This window comes from Carettochelys insculpta, chromosome 2 (assembly GCF_033958435.1).
Source record: "Carettochelys insculpta isolate YL-2023 chromosome 2, ASM3395843v1, whole genome shotgun sequence".
Taxonomy (NCBI): Eukaryota; Metazoa; Chordata; order Testudines; family Carettochelyidae; genus Carettochelys; species Carettochelys insculpta.
Window position 1 is genome coordinate 29,297,892 of NC_134138.1, and position 16,319 is coordinate 29,314,210.

General features: G+C 44.9%; 1 protein-coding gene and 1 long non-coding RNA gene across 4 annotated transcripts in view; one reads left to right on the top strand and one right to left on the bottom strand.

Moving 5' to 3' along the window:
• The first annotated feature begins 554 nt into the window (after positions 1–554).
• Positions 555–16,319, top strand: part of SAMD12 (sterile alpha motif domain containing 12) — a 260,704-nt gene continuing 244,939 nt past the window's right edge. For both annotated transcript variants that reach the window (XM_074986738.1, XM_074986739.1), the window contains exon 1: positions 555–662. In XM_074986738.1, coding sequence (XP_074842839.1) covers positions 650–662 — 13 coding nt within the window. In that variant the 5' untranslated portion in view covers positions 555–649. The remainder of the gene's footprint in view (positions 663–16,319) is intronic.
• Positions 14,156–16,319, bottom strand: part of LOC142009152 (uncharacterized) — a 44,024-nt gene continuing 41,860 nt past the window's right edge. The window contains exon 6 of one of the 2 annotated variants that reach the window (XR_012644360.1): positions 14,156–16,159. This is a non-coding gene — a long non-coding RNA (uncharacterized LOC142009152). The remainder of the gene's footprint in view (positions 16,160–16,319) is intronic. The other variant, XR_012644359.1, reaches the window with a different exon arrangement.

Sequence of the window (16,319 nt, forward strand, 5' to 3'; positions counted from 1 at the left end):
AAGCCAGTTCAGAAGACAAAATATCCACACCACATTTCTTAAAATATTCGACTATTTGTCCACTAGCCTGCAACTAGTAAAATTAGTGCTGAAGTCAGATTTCATACAACAGCTGGGGAACAGCAGCTCTTTGCTTTGGGAGATCTCTGTGCACAATCTGCTGCGGCTGCCCACCTCAGTAAAAAGCATGTGCCCCCTCCCTCTCCCCCCGCCTGTACCTGTCTCCTTCCCTAATTTGACAAGGAAGTTGTCAATCAAACGGCCTCAGCTCAGCCAGCTGCTCAGCCTGAACTGTTGCATTTCGGGACTTGTAGTTCTTCACGGTATATGCCCTGACCAAAGCTGTACCTGCAGTGCACATTCCGACCTCCTTGCTGTGCTGATCTCTGGCCCGGGCACTGGGTGCCACCGTGAAGCGAGTGTCTAGGGCTCTTCCCCCAGGGCAGGGGGTATGCCCGCCGCTGGTCATGAGGCGGACTACATTTCCCAGCCTGCCTCGGGCGCAGGCTACCCCGGGTAGCGTGAGAGCTGCAGGTTGCTCGCCTTGGTTGCAGATGAGCAGAGAGAAAACACTGGAGGGAGCGACGGGGCGAGCGGAGAGGTGCCCCCGGCAGGCAAATTATGCATGCACTAGGCGAGCGCTGAGAGAATGGCTGTGGAAGGTAAGGGCTCCCCCCGGGCAGTGGGCGCGCTGAAGCGCCCGCCTGGCACCGCCCTTCCCCTTGGCGCTCACCTGAGCAGCCGCGGGCCGGCATCAGCGCCAGCTTTAAAGGGGCGGAGGGAGAGCGGAAGCGGGGCTTGTGCCACGTGCCTCGGGCAGGGTGGGTTGGCTGGGCAGTGCTTCTTTGGGCGCAGCCGGCGGCGGGCGCAGGTGGCTGGGAAGTGCCCGCTCTCCTGCCTCCCCCAGCTCCTGGAACCTGGCCGTGCTTGGTCACCTTGGCCCGGCTGGGCTGGGCTGGTGGGAGCCCCACTCCCCTAGGAGTTTGCCGCCTCTCTTTGCTGTCAGTCCCCTCCTTTATTTTAGGAGCGGGGCAGTGTATATACAATTCCCTCCTGCGGGCTAGGCTGGGGGACACCAGAGCCCCTGAAGTTCTCTCCGGGAAGTGCCCGTGTTCTGACCTAAGTCGTGATCCCTGTTTCAGTTGGGGCTGGGTTTGAGTGTGCAGTCAGGTGGCCCTGGGAGCAAGGAATGGCCCTGGACTGGGGGTTTGTTAAATTGTTTTTCACAATAGCAGGGGGCCGCGTGTGTCTCTTAGCCATTGCCAGGCCTTTTGGAGTGGTGCCTTGAGACTTCCTATTGCAAATGGTATTTTTCAGTTATAACAACTTAAGAGCTGACTCCCAAGGTGCTGATAGCAGGCACAGGAAAGGCAGCAGAGCAGCAGATGTATAGCTTATACCTTATATAAGTTTTAATTTTACCATTTTAGCATTAATTGAGTATTCCATATCACGGCTCCTGTCTAGTCTGCCCATATTTTAAAATGCAAAAGCAGATGTTGTAATTATCTCCTGTTACCTGAAATAGCTTTTGCATTTCTGAAGTGTAGTAGGGTGACACCACATTATGCATTCCAGTCACAATACAGAAAGTGAATGCAAATATGGTAGTATTAGTGTGGTTTTTTTTAAGATATGGGTGCCCAAGTATGCTACTGTATCCCACTCCAGCAACTGGAGAAGAAAAAGAGTCAGATGAAATAGGTCAGGTTTTTAAAAATAAATAAAATAAAAAAGCCCAGCCCCCATAGAAACACCTGAATGAACTGGCAGCTGCAGCATACTTGAGCACTTTTGAAAATCTAACCACTTCAGATGTTTAACCAGAAGCCAAACTCTTCTGAAAAGTTGACTACATGCATGCAGCAAGCAGCACTTGTGTTTTACTGGCACTAAAAAAATTCAGAGAGATTTAGGCAAGGGAGAATTTGTAGATAGGTAGACTTGGAAAAAATAAACTTTCTGCACTGTTCCTCTCAGAAATTTATGCTTGTTTGAGAGACAGTATAGAATTCCTAAATTTTAATCTAGTCTTGGCCACTGCTTTTCTATGTGTTCTTGAGTAAGTCACTAAATTGTATGTTTTGCAAAGTATCTGTTAATTGTGTGGGTGTCTCATTTATTGGATTTCCAAGACAAAATGAGCTTTTTTTTTTAATTTCCCCCCCAAAGGTGTAAAGTGTCAGCTACTCCATGGACCAGTGGTTCCCAAACTTTTCAGCATCATGCCCCCTTTTATTTTTTGAGAAACCCTCATGCCTGCCCCCTGCCTCTTCTTTACCATCATCTAACCTTTTAACAAAAAATTCAATTTGTAATTTAAAATAAACATGAAAACTTGATATAAAAATGTTATTTGAAATTAAAAATAAGCAAAAATAGTTTTTTTTGGCCCCTTGCGGGTGCCTGGTACAATGCCACATGCCTGAGCCCTGTGCCACCCGCCAGAGCTGCCCAGGCCAGCTGCCTGCCTGCCTGAGCCCTGTGCTACCAGAGCCACCCATCCAGGGTGACCAAGCCCCGCAGTGCCAGGGCCAGCCACTTGCCTGCCAGCCCGAGCCACCCGAGCCCTGCAATGCTGGGGCCAGCTGCCCAACCCCCGCGAGCCCTGCAAGTCGGCTGCCCCAAAGCCAGGCATCCCCGGTCCCCCACTCTCACTCCATCCCCCTCCCGCAAGCCAGGCACCCCCAACCCCCATCTAACCCCATCCTTCTCCTCCTCCCTCTCCCCTCCCCAACCTACACTCACTCCCCTTTGCAAGAAGCAGCTAGCTACATGTGGGTGTTTGCCAGCTGCCTGCCTTTTATGGTGGCTGCACCAGGTTGCCCACATAAAGTGGCAGGGGTTGAGATCTGGAAGCAAAGGCAAACTTTCTTGGGGTTTGGGGAATGACGGGGAGCGAATAGGGGGGGACTGGATCAACTTGTGCCCCCCCTGGATTTTCTTTACAACTCCCCCGGGGGGGGCATGCTCCCCAGTTTGGGAAACCATGCCATGGACAGTCAAAGGGAGCCACTTGTACTCTACATCAGTGTTTCTTAAACTGTGTTCCAAACAACTTGCAGGCATGCCACGAGTGTTTGGAAAAATACACTGATGGTATATATTTTCTGTTATTAAAACCAGATACAATGCTGCTTCTTCCTTGCTATGCTACCTGATTAAATCACTTCATAGGTAGTTTGCATAAAAAATATAATTGTTTGGTGTTTTGTGGTCTACTGCTCTACATCACTGAAAATCAAGCCCAAGCTGCCCCAAACAGTTTTTTAAAAATGTGGATCCAGGTCCTAACTTTAGCTACTCTTTGGAGCTGTGGTGGCTTGGTACTTCTGAAAATCAGGCCCCATTTTTAACTAGGCAGGTGCCCAGTGCTGTTGGCTATTCGTAAAAATGTGGCTTTCTGTATCTAAAACTGGCTTCTTGAAATTACAGATTATTTTGAGAATTTGCCATTAAAACTCTTTATAGGCCGAATTAATTGCTTATCTCAGCAGACGCAGCTCCCCCCCCTTTTTTTTTTTTAAATTTGTGAACCATGACCAATGAAGTGTCCTGGTCTAATTACTACTGTTCTGGTGGTGGAAAACAAGGTTAGCAAGGCAAACCAGGTGGGTATGTGCTTGGTGAGTAAAAAATGAAATAGACTGCTCTTTGGGAGTGCTCCAGTTCATATGTAATCATTGTAATTCAGTTGATTAGACTCTTCTTGTTCTGTCTCCTAAATCCATTCATGTCTTCAATAATTCTTGCAATTTCTGCAGTGCCTTCTGTCTGAGGAGCTCAAAAAGCTTTATAAATATTAAGGAATTAAAACTGTGCTAAACCACTGTACAATAGGGGAATGCTGTCTAGCTCAGGGGTTTGAGCATTGGCCTGCTAAACTCAGGGTTGTGAGTTCATTCCTTAAGGGGTCTATTTAGGGATCTGGGGTAAATAAATTAAAAAAAAATCTGTCCAGGTGCTGACAGGCCCTGCTGTGAAGTTAGGGGATTAGAGGTGATGACCTCTGAAGGTCCCTTCCAGCTCTGTGAGATAGGTAGATCTCCATATTTTTTATGGGGGGGAAATTGAGGCACAAAAGGGTCATATGGGTAAACTGTGGCAAAGGTGAGAATTGACTCTGGATCATTCTACCCGCCAAACCTCTCTTCCTCCGAATGTTCTGTCTTGCTGGGAGCCCTTTGCATTGTGAGGGTGACTGAGGTGAGACTGGAGTGGGGAGAAGATGTGGATGCAATTGCGTCTGGTGAAGCAGGTCTTTGCCCACGAAAGCTTATGCTCCAAGATATCGGTTCGTCTGTACGTGGCCACAGGACTTCTCGTTGTTTTTGCAGATACAGACTAAAGTGGCTACCCCTCTGATACTTGTCCCCAGTCTTCTGTTTTCTGCATGGGTTAAAAGCAGACTTGTACACCAAGGTAAAGGATTATTTGTGTGATCAGTGCTTGAAATCATATGTGGTGTCTAACTAGATGTTTCTGTGTCTCTGCATAGGAGGTGTGTGCTGTTGGCACCAACTAAGCAAAGTCCCTTGTAACAACAAGGCAGGTGGTGCTCTGTAGGTAGAAGGAGATTTTGGAGCTGTGTAGTGTACGTGCTCGCTGCAGGAAGTCAGGTGATTGCTTGTTCCTCACTGCACCACTCTTCTCAGCCTGCGCCTCCCTACCTGAGGAAGGAATGGGAAATTAGTCAGCTGCAGACCTCTTCCCTGACTTGTCTAGTATTCACTAGTGGAGGGGAACCACTTATTTTCTATCATATTTTAAGGTCAGGGGGTCCATCTCCTCTGCTGGCCTTGGAAGATCAGGGCCTTACTCAGTGAAGTGTCCAAGAATGTAGCCGGGATAGCAAATACCCAGCACTGGAACCTTGTCCTCCAAGCTGGGGCAGTTAAACAGCCAGGCATGGTGGCACTGCAGTCACAAAATGTAAGAGTTGGTATAGCTCAATCTCCTTTGTGTGCTAGAGAACAAACACCTGAATGAGTAGGGGGAAGAAATAAGTGGTGCAGCCATAGGGCTTAGTTTAAGATCAGCACAGTATAGTTATCCCAAGAGGAAATGTGTGGATTGGCTGGATTAGTGAGTTGCATGCTGTCTTCTGTAGTTCCTGCTTTCACCAGAGAATGGCTTGGGGTGGGGAAAATCCATTTGCAGGCCTTAAAGTGAGCCCATGTAGATGGGAGCACTGCCAAGGTAGGTCTATATTTAGCTCTAACAGTTTTGACAATGCTCCTTTCAGTGTTTGCTCCCTGTCGGCGAGAATGAAAGAAGTAGGTCAGAGCTTGTAGAAAAAGCCTTTGGATCTTCATTACAGTGGTTCAAATATATTTTCCTTTTAGCTCTTGTGCAGCAGGGAAAGCGGGAATAAGGTTGCATATTTACTGCTCCTGCAAATGCGTGAATGACAGTAGCAGCTAGATAACACAGGCGTATTGCACGCAAGCAGCTCCTGTGGCTCTGAACTGCAGTCCCTTACCCTATCTATTCCTGAATAGTAATGCTGCTAATTATATTGCATGGTGGTTTTTTGACAAATGCTATGGCCTGACATCTGTCATTTTAGAAGGAATAATATGAATAATGCATTGGCTGCTGAACTTCTCCTGATAATTAACTAAGACTAGAAGCCTGATTTTTGTTGCCCTAGGATCGTCTTAAAATGCAGTGGCAGCATAAGATAACTTTAAAGGCAGTGGATCTGCACTCTGGGAATACTGTCACCAAAAGGACTCGCATGGAACTCTAGGTCCACCCTTATAAATCTAGGGTGGAAGTGTTTTGGGGTTTTCTGTGGAACAGGATTTGGGTTGGAACACTTCTATGTTTTAGTTATGATCAGCCCAGAACTGCTACAGGGCACCGGCAGGCCAAGGGTAAGTTAGAGTGGCCTTTGGGCTGTTCTAACTTATCCAAGGGCCCAAACACTTCACATTCCCCCTCCCCGACACTCCCCCTGTCACTGTACTCACTGGCTGTGTCTACACTAGAGAGTTTTGTCAACAAAACTTGTGGAGTGTCCACACTAAAAACGTGTTCTGTCTGCAGTAAATTGACATAATGTGACACTTTTGTTGACAGACGGCCGCCTCCTCCCCACAAGACAGAATGCCTTTTTCCACAGAATCTGTTGACAAAAAAGCTGTGTGGATGCTCCTGGGGGGCCTTCTGTCGACAGACAGGACTTCCAGGTCACTGGGCAGCCCTGTCTGCTGTACTTCCCATTGACCGTTCTGTCAAGAGAGTGCCTGGGCAGTCTGGCCGCTCTCTGTCAACAGAGCTGGTCAACATAGTGATCCGCTTTTGTGTGAGTGGCCATGATCTCTCAACAGAAGTTTTGTTGGAAGATATCTTCTGACAGTAAATTCTGTAGCCAGATCGCTGTAGTGTAGACATAGCTACTGAGCATACCTGCATGTGCTAGACATTCAGGCACTAGTTCTCATTGCTGATTCTTTCAGACCAGCCATCTGGTGTTAACTCATGCAGTGTAAACTAAGTATGTGATTCTTTTTCTTGAGTGTCATACTCCTGTCCTCTGAGAGACCCTGGATTATTGGGTGCTTGTGTGCAGTCTTCCTTAGGGCTCTGTTCTTTCAGACCTCCTGTTCAACAATCCTTCAAGATTTTCACCTTCATGTGCCACGGTTGCAGACAATAGAAATCACAGGAAATTAAGAAAAATGCTGGTGTATTTAAGGCCTTGGAAAGTTATTGAGGAAATAGAGGTGACCTACTGTAATGGATAGGAATTTAGCACTTGCTTTGCGACACTGGGTTATATTTCTGGCTCTGTTACTAACCTGTTGTACCTGTTCCTATCCCTCCCTCTGTGTATTTCTGAGGTGTTTAGATTGTGTGCTTTCTGTAGCTGTGATTGAGTCCTTCCTTCCCATGTGAAGAAGGTGAAGAGTTGAGGGCTAGAACAAAGCGTCTCCTACCCACCTACTTTAGTGGGCACGTACTCAGGCAGACAGTGGTATTAACTTCAGCTGGGTAATTGTGCAAATAAGTACTTACCCATGAGACTTCAGTGTTCACAGCCTAGCCCTAGATTTGTGTGAAGGCAACCTAGAGCAGAATTTGGCCAAAGATCACCAAGGATAAAAGACAAAGTATTTCAGAGAGCTGAATGATGAATTTTGTAGGACACTGTAGTGGTGGTTTGGGATTGGCAGGTGCCACATGACCATCTGCTACTTCAGCTAGATTTCCAGAGGCGCAGTAACTGTCCTGCCTGTAATTTATTTGCATGGTGCTTTACATTTTCAAAGTGCCGTGCAAACAATAACGGATAAAATACCACAACCTCCATGTCAGGTTATGTAAACAAATCATTGTTTCCGTTTTATAAATGGGGATACTGACAAGAAGAAGCTGTGATTTGTCCAAGACCCATGAGTGTATCTGGAGCCAAGATCAGATCTCACCAGGTTCTGTGCTCATTCCATTAGAGCTGAACTGCCAGAGGTGAAAGGGTACTGCAGAGGGCACTGCAAGGTAGTGCGCTAGACCCTGGAGCGCAGTTACCCTGAGGCCAGGAAGTAGGGATGGGAGTGGAAGAGGGCAGTAAGCAGCATATTCTCCATGCAGCATGAACTAAAACCATCATGGCGTAGAAGGATTAATTGATGCTTCTCCAGAGTTAGCATTGACTAACCATACATGCTCTGGGACTCCCTGGGTTCTAGAAGTCAGACGAAGCAGCTAGTAGGTGCTGGGATTTAACATGAGCATAAGCAAGCTGTGTTAGTCCTGCCCATGATAACCAAAGCATATGTATGAGGAGCTACCCATCATGCATCTGGTCAAGAACAGGGGTTGGGGACAGTATTTTGGGGAGCTCCCAAGCCCTCTGGATGCTTATTTGTTTAAAGAATTTTGGCTCCATCCATCCAGCTTGGTGTTCTCACTGGCAGTTTAGTTACTGCCTGTTTAATCCCATGAGGTTCTTCTTCTTCTTGGCAGTCACTCAGTAATGAGTAGGGTGTCTTCATGTCACCCTCCTATTTGTGAGTCCGTTGATGGCTCATCAGCCCAATTCTGGAGCCGCAGAAGGGCAGGTGTTAGTAGCTGTTGGCGGGGCAGGGGGCATGTTTTTGACACTCTTTGCTTCTTCTCTGCCCGTCCTTATCTGCACTGCAGCAGGACCTCTCAAGTTGTGCCACCCCTCACGGATTACCGCTTTTCATTGGGGACTGTCTTGGGCAAGGTTGTCCCAAATGTCAGCTCCAATGCTGCACTTTTTCTTGTGCACCTTCAGCATGTCTTTATATCGCTTGGCCCTCTGTCCTTCCCCTAATTCTGAAAACAGAATCTGTTTTGGGAGGCACTGATCTGACATCCGAACCCCATGACACATCCAAAGAAGTTGTTGAAGAATGTAATGGCTTCAGTGATGGCCATGTTTGACTCCTCCAGGACACTAATGTTTGTGTGCCTCTCCTCCCAAGAGATATTTAGGATTCTCCTGAGGCAGCATGGATGATATTGATTAAGCGCCTTCCAGGTTTCACATGCATATAGTAGCATTGGAATAACCACTGCATGGTGTACAAGGAGCTTTGTCTTGGGACGGATGTCCTGGTTCTCTAAGACTCTTTTTCTCAGGTAGGTGAAAGCAGAACTTGCACGGCTCAGGTGATGCTTGATTTCTGCATCGGTGTCAACTTTAGTTTTTCCTAAGTGTAGAAATAGCCTGTGTGTGTGACAGAGAAAAAGCTGGGAGGGAAGACAGAGGCCATAAAATGAATCTGTATAAGTTAATAGTCAAGTTACTGCAAAAGCAAAATAGAGCCTTTTACTAATTAGTGATCTTTCAGAGAAAATGAAGAATGAGGAATTGTAATTTGTGTAAATGACAGCTTTCTTCTGTATTCTTCTCTAGCAAATTAATGATACACTTTCAACCAGCACTTCATTTCTACCAGAGTGGGCTGGGTATCTGACATAGTAGGATTCAGTGGTATGAGTAAGCAGTAGGAGGCAAGGAATTCTATTGTAGGAAGGAAAGAAGGAATTTTTGGTCCCCATAGGGAAGAGATGGACTCAGAGTAGGAGGGATAGTAGGAAGAAGCATGTTGTGGTAAAAACGCAGGGCAGAAAAACAAAAAGGCAATTACAAGATGACAAAATAAATTAAATGGATTAATGAGATTTTAATATATATTTTTCGTCTTCACGTTCACAGCAAATTTAAAGGGGGATAAAGCCTGGATTCACCACTGAATCAGAGTACAATATATTCCACACACCTATTGGATATTTACTCTAATTACCCATAACAATACAAATGCAAATCTGTGTCCAGTGTATTGAATTTTTTTGCTGTGACATTTATGCATTAATTTCAGGTCTCTTTCCCAATGTTTGTCTTTTTGTTTTTAGGTTTTTATGTATTAAATATTGTCTCTCTAATCTTCAGAAGATGTTTCTGATATAGTTGCTGTTTAAAGAATTGATTGGTGAAATTATTAGGCAACCTTAGAAATATAATTTATGGTGGAATGTGAATTGTTAACTTTGTGAATCAGGCCTCTTTAGAAATATGTTTGTTTTGTAAACTGAGTTAAAAAGCAGTAGAACTCTCTCTAATCTTCACTGTGTTAAACTGTACATTTCATAATACTCTGATTTTCTAGTGTGAATCTGCCCGCTTCTCAGCAAAGCCTTAACAGAATGGTGTCATAAGGATTCTTGCTAACCAAGGGTGAACTATTTTTACAAAGGATGTTTACTGGCACATTTGCAGAATGTGATCTGTAGTCAAATTTTGCTGCAGTTACTACAAGTAGTTCACAAACCATGTTTTGTGATGCACAACCCCTGCTCCTGGTTAATGTTTGGTCACCTTGTTTGATTGTGCAAGGAGGCAGATCTGCATCTGTGCAGAGCTCCTAGCAGGATCAGAGCCTTACTTACAAATTCACAAGATTCAGTCACTTGCAATGAGTCTCCCAATCATTAGCATGACATTAGAGAGCTTCTAATACTGACAAATATTAAAATATAATTATGAATTCCTAGCTGGAATTGGCAAATAACTCTTCAGAATAATTTTTCTGTCATATTAGTGGTCTTAACTTTCATGATTAATGCTGGTTTCTTTATACAAGTGGGAGTTTGCATTTCATTGGGCACAAGATTATAGAATACAGTAAACCCCCGAAATGCACGAATTCAAGCTGCACTTAATTGTGTTAAAGCAAGTTGAGCACAACTTAAAGTCACTCTGTGGCTGTCTGCTTGCCTGGCTTCCCCCAGCTGGGAGAAGCCATGTTGCCACAGCTGTCTGCCCAGCACAGCTTCTCCCAGATGTGGGAAGCCAGGCAGGCAGCCACACCTGGCTCCCAGAGTAGTGGGGAGCCAAGAAACAGAGTTTTCCAGCTCCCACCAGTAAAGGGGAGCCTGGAGCCAGGCTGCCACCTGGTTCCCAGCTCACCGCCACACTGTGGCAGCCAGGAAACTGACCAGCACTAGTGCCCATCAGTTTCCTGGCTTCTGCAAGGGGAGGGGAGCCAGGAAACTGACCAGTGCTGGTGCCCTCTTCAGTTTCCTGGCTCCCCTGCATTGCATGGGAAATTTTGATTTATACGGGAGTTGTGAGAATGCAACCCCCACATAAGTTGGGGGTTGACTGTGTAGTAATAAAATACAGCATATGGGGGGTATAAATAGTACAAGGAATTGTAATGGATTATCATCTTCTATTCTAGACCATTAAGTTTGTCTTAGGTGTGGTAGGAAAGTGACTACTTACTAACTTATGTAAAATCATCTAGTGATCTCCAAAGAGTTTATTATGTTGCATTAATAAAAATCTTACATGAGTAAAGTTGAGCATGTGCATAAGTGACTGCAAGATGATGGCCTATGATGTTAATTTGGACACTGTCCTTCATATATCTGATTTCAGACTGAGGAGTTTTATTTCATGTAGGTTTCTGTAGTATAGGAAAGTAAGGGATTTTTTTCACTGCAAATGTGGAACTTTTGCACAGCCATCAGTGATATTAGGAAGAGGAAAGATGATTGGCTTGATCTGCTAAAGAATGAAATGACCAATTTATCCTTATTAGCAATAGCTTCAGTAATATCTGTGCTGCTACATTTTCCACTACCAACTCATTTGTAATTGTTTAACACTATTGTTGTATTGATGGGTTAATTTACAAAGATTAATAGTAACATGTCTAGATACAGGTATTATTTAATAAAGATTAATCTGTATCCACTAACCTTTAAAATAGGGTCCAAGTATTGAAGTTGACACAAGAGCACTCTGCCACCAACTCATTACATTTCACCAGACTTTGTAAACTGATGTCGTCGTACCATTTGCAGTGGGATCTAACCTTAATCATCTTCCCCCCAACCTTCTGTTCCATAGATTGAGATTTAGAAAACATAGATAACACATAAAACAAAGATAGAAAACGTGGCAAAAGAGTGCCTTGGCTTAACCAGGAGATCTTGCATGATCTCAAAATAAAAAAGGAATCGTATAAGAAATGGAAACTAGGACAAATTACAAAGGATGAGTATAGGCAAACAACACGAGCATGCAGGAGCAAGATTAGAAAGGCTAAGGCACAAAATGAGCTCAAACTAGCTACAAGCATAAAGGGAAACAAGAAGGCTTTTTACAAATACATTGGTAACAAGAGGAAGACCAAGGAGAGGGTAGGGCCATTGGTCAGTGAGGAGGGAGGAACAGTAACAGGGAATTTGGAAATGGCAGAGATGTTTAATGATTTCTTTGTTTCGGTCTTCACTGAGAAATCTGAAGGAATGCCTGACACAGAGAATGCTAGTGAAAAAGGGGTAGGTTTAGAAGTTGAAATAAGAAAAGAACAAATTAAAATTTACTTAGAAAAATTAGATGTCTGCAAATCACCAGGGCCTGATGAAATGCATCCTAGAATCCTCAAGGAGCTGATAGTAGAGGTATCTGAGCCTTTAGCAATCATTTTTGGTAAATCGTGGGAGACAGGAGAGATTCCAGAAGACTGGAAAAGGGAAAATATAGTACCCATTTATAAAAAGGGGAACAAGAATAACCCGGGACACTACAGGCCAGTCAGCTTAACTTCTGTGCCAAGAAAGATAATGGAGCAGGTAATTAAAGAAATCATCTACAAGCAATTGGAAGGTGGTAAGGTGCTAGGGAACAGCCAGCATGGCTTTGTTAAAAACAGATCATGTCAAACCAATCTAACAGCTTTCTTTGATAGAATAACGAGCCTTGTGGATAAGGGAGAAGCGGTGGATGTGGTATACCTAGACTTCAGTAAAGCATTTGACACGGTCTCACATAATATACTTATCAACAAACTACACAAATACAACTTGGATGGGGCTACTATAAGGTGGGTGAACAACTGACTGGATAACCATACCCAGAGAGTAGTTATTAATGGTTTTCAATCCACCTGGAAAAGTATAACTAGTGGGGTTCCGCAGGGGTCTGTTTTGGGACCGGTTCTGTTCAATATCTTCATTAACGATTTAGATATTGACATAGAAAGTACACTTATTAAGTTTGCAGATGATACCAAGCTGGGAGGGGTTGCAACTTCTTTGGAGGATAGGGTCATAATTCAAAAGGATCTGGATAAACTGGAGAAATGAGCTGAGGTAAACAGGATGAGGTTTAATAAGGACAAATGCAAAGTGCTCCACTTAGGAAGGAACAATCAGTGTCACACATACAGAATGGGAAAGGACTGCCTAGGAATGAGTACAGCAGAAAGGGATCTGGGGGTTATAGTGGACCACAAGCTAAATATGAGTCAACAGTGTGATGCTGTTGCGAAAAAGGCAAACATGATTCTAGGATGCATTAACAGTGTGTTGCGAACAAGACACAAGAAGTCATTCTCCCGCTCTACTCTGCGCTGGTTAGGCCTCAGCTGGAGTATTGTGTCCAGTTCTGGGCACTGCAGTTCAGGAAGGATGTGGAGAAATTGGAGAGGGTCCAGAGGAGAGCAACGAGAATGATCAAAGGTCTAGAGAACATGACCTATGAAGAAAGGCTGAAAGAATTGGGCTTGTTTAGTTTAGAAAAGAGAAGATTGAGGGGGGACATGATAGCAGTTTTCAGGTATTTAAAAGGGTGTCATAAGGCAGAGGGAGGGAACTTGTTCTTCCTTGCCTCTGAGGATAGAACAAGAGGCAATGGACTTAAATTGCAGCAGGGGAGGTTCAGGTTGGACATTAGGAAAAAGTTCCTAACTGTCAGGGTGATCAAACACTGGAACGAATTGCCAAGGGAGGTGGTAGAATCTCCATCACTGGAGCTATTTAAGAAGAGGTTAGATAGATGGCTTTCAGGGATGGTCTAGAAAGTGCTTGGTCCTGCTATGAGGGCAGGGGACTGGACTCGATGGCCTCTCGAGGTCCCTTTCAGTCCTACTCTTCTATGATTCTATGATTTATTTATATCCACTAATCTTTAAAATAGGGCCCATGGCCGTATCTGGCCTGCCAAGCTGCTGGATCGAGCCCACGGATGTCTTGGGCAGCTCCCTACTTGCCCTGCCCCTGCTTGGTTCTCAGAAAACCCAGCTGTGGGACTCTGTGAATGCTGAAAGCCCAAGGGGGCGTGGGGTGGGAGATTTGTCATGCTGCTCCCCTGCCCCAGCAAAATCTTGCTGCTCCTGTTGGCTGGTTATTGGCCAAAAGGAGCTGCCTGTTTGCAGGTCAGGCGGCATGTGAAGTCCCCTTCTCCCCTCCTCCCAGCATTCAATTCAGAGCAATACACATGGTCCTACAGTTGCTCCGAGTAGGTGCAGGGGCATGGAAGGCAAGGACCCTGGCTAAGGAACCTTCTGGGCTGCTGACCAGGGCCTGCACAGGTCAGGGTCTCCTGATCAGAGCCTCCCTACCTCCCCGACAATCCTCTGCTCCTCTTCCTGTACCCCTGCCCTGAGTAATCCAAACCCTCTGCACCACCACCACCCCACACACCCATACCCCTTCCCAGACCCTGCACCCCCTCCTATAACCCTCCTCGGGTCACAACCCCTCCCAGGCCCTTCACTTTCTTCTGCACCCTTCCTCCAGGCCAGATTTGTATGCCCTCCCAGGTCCTGTGCCCCAACCCACTGCCCCAGGTAAAAATCCAAACTCCAGCATCACGTCACAACCCCTGCCCAGGTCCTGCACCCCTTCATATACCCCTGCTCCAGTCAGAATCCGCTCCTGCATCCATACCTCCTCCAAGACCCTGCACCCCCTCCAGCACTCCAGTCTGCTGCCCCAGGTCACAATACCGTCATTCACTCAAACTCTCTTCCAGATCCCATGCTCCCTCCAGTACCCTTGTCACTTAACCCAAGCTCCCATCTGCACCCAACCTCCATCCCAGACTGCACAACTCTTCCATTAATATCATGGAAGAGTGCGGCCCTTGTCCACTTACCAAATTCTTTGAGTGCCCTCCCATCAGAAATTATTGCCCACCCTTGCTTTAAGTCTTGTTGCATTTGTAGGGATGTAGCAAATATTCAGTTCAGGTTTAATCTGTTGAATAATCCAGAATTGCTCAGATAGTGACTTCTGGAACTGTGGGAACCTCGTATTATGTGTGACCTTATACAGGTATCTTCTCTACTAGGTTGATCTGTCTGGCCACCCATCTCAGTTAGTTGATATAAGACTGCGGTTTTCAATTTTTAAGGTAATAATGAGCAAAGAAAGGAAAATGCTGTCTGCCCATGTCTTAGCAAAGCCAGTACTGCTGCCAAAACTGATTGCAAGTTCTTCTCAGGCAGATGTCACTTGCGGGAATAGTATCCGGCTACTTTATGTGAACCAGGAAGAAACAAATTGAATCCAAGCACCTGGAAATTTAAAAATGCTCCATGGAAAATGTTGACAAGGCGCTTTGAGCTATTCATAAACAAAGAGCTGGGTAGGCATAAGTTATGGAGGAGTCTAGATGAGGTTCTAAAGGTTGGTTGGTAAGATTTTGCCAAGGTCTTTATTTTCGGGGCCAGGGGGTGGGGAAGAATTTTCAGTTGTTGGACATGGTGTTGTTGGGAGTGATATAAGATTGTAGGAACTGTGGTGTCTCTCCATCCACTGTGATTTGGTTGGTAATCTTACAGACACTCCGCGATGCTTGCCTCTCCTCTCTTTTCCAAGGTCTGTGGGATTTTGTGGAGGGAACAGCATACAAATTGTGTGGAGTTATTTCTTGGCATGGGACAGCTAAATTTTGGACCGTCTCCAACTGATAAATACTGAAGAGTTGAAATAGATTTAGGTAGTTTAATTTTTTTAATTCTTGGAGTCAATTAAGGTTTTTTTTTTAAAATCATGGGTACTTAAAGGTTAGGGCAGTTTCTCTGAATATTTGTTTTTCAAATCTAAATTAAAAAAGCAAGCGTATTAGATTATGATATACACAGGACAGAACAGATGAATAAGAAAGTGCTATTTTTACTCAATCACTTTTTTTGAGTAGAGCAATTACTATTTCATTCAGTTAAAGCACTCGGCAAATATAGTTTAATGTTGTTTAATTGATCTGTTTACCTTTTTAAGTATCGGGCAGTACTTACACCACAATTAGTAAAATTATAAAATGTTTTTGCTTACTATGCAAGAATGCACAATATGTTGTATAGAAGGCAAATGTTGATTTGAATTCAAAATTAAGCCCTGACATTGCAAGCTGTGTGATCAAGCTCGATACTTGGACGGTATCCCTTTGGACTTGGTGGGGCTTTTGGTGAGCACAGAAGTGTGCACATGTGGAATAGCTTGCAGGACAAGAAGCTTATACAAACCGAGCAATGACTCAGAAAGAAAGGAAATGCTTTCTAGCTTGTATGGTTGTGAAGGAAAGCTTAAAAAAGGCTGAACAGACCTTCCAGGCAAATAAAAAGAGCCCCTTTATTATTACTAAAAATCATTATTCAGATAATTTTAGTGGGGGAGGGGTTTGACTCATGATTTCTGAATGCTTAAGGCTGACAGTACTTTTTCTGTGACTTTCCTCTTCCTTCTCCATCGTGTGAGTTTGGCACTTGAAAAGTTCATTTGCCCATGGTTAGAAAGAAGCTTTCCTCGAGAGGTGCCATCAGTTGCTAGAGAAACTGCACGTTTTAGTTGAGAAGAACCAGCCAATCTCACTGTCAGTGGAACAGCTCTGAGGAGAAGGAGGCACATAAGAACGGTCATAACAGGTCAGACCAAAGGTCCATCTAGCCCAGTATCCTGTCTGCCGCCAGTAGCCAATGCCAGGTGCCCCAGAGGAGGTTAACCGAAGACAATGATCAAGCCATTTGTCTCCTGCCATCCATCTCCCG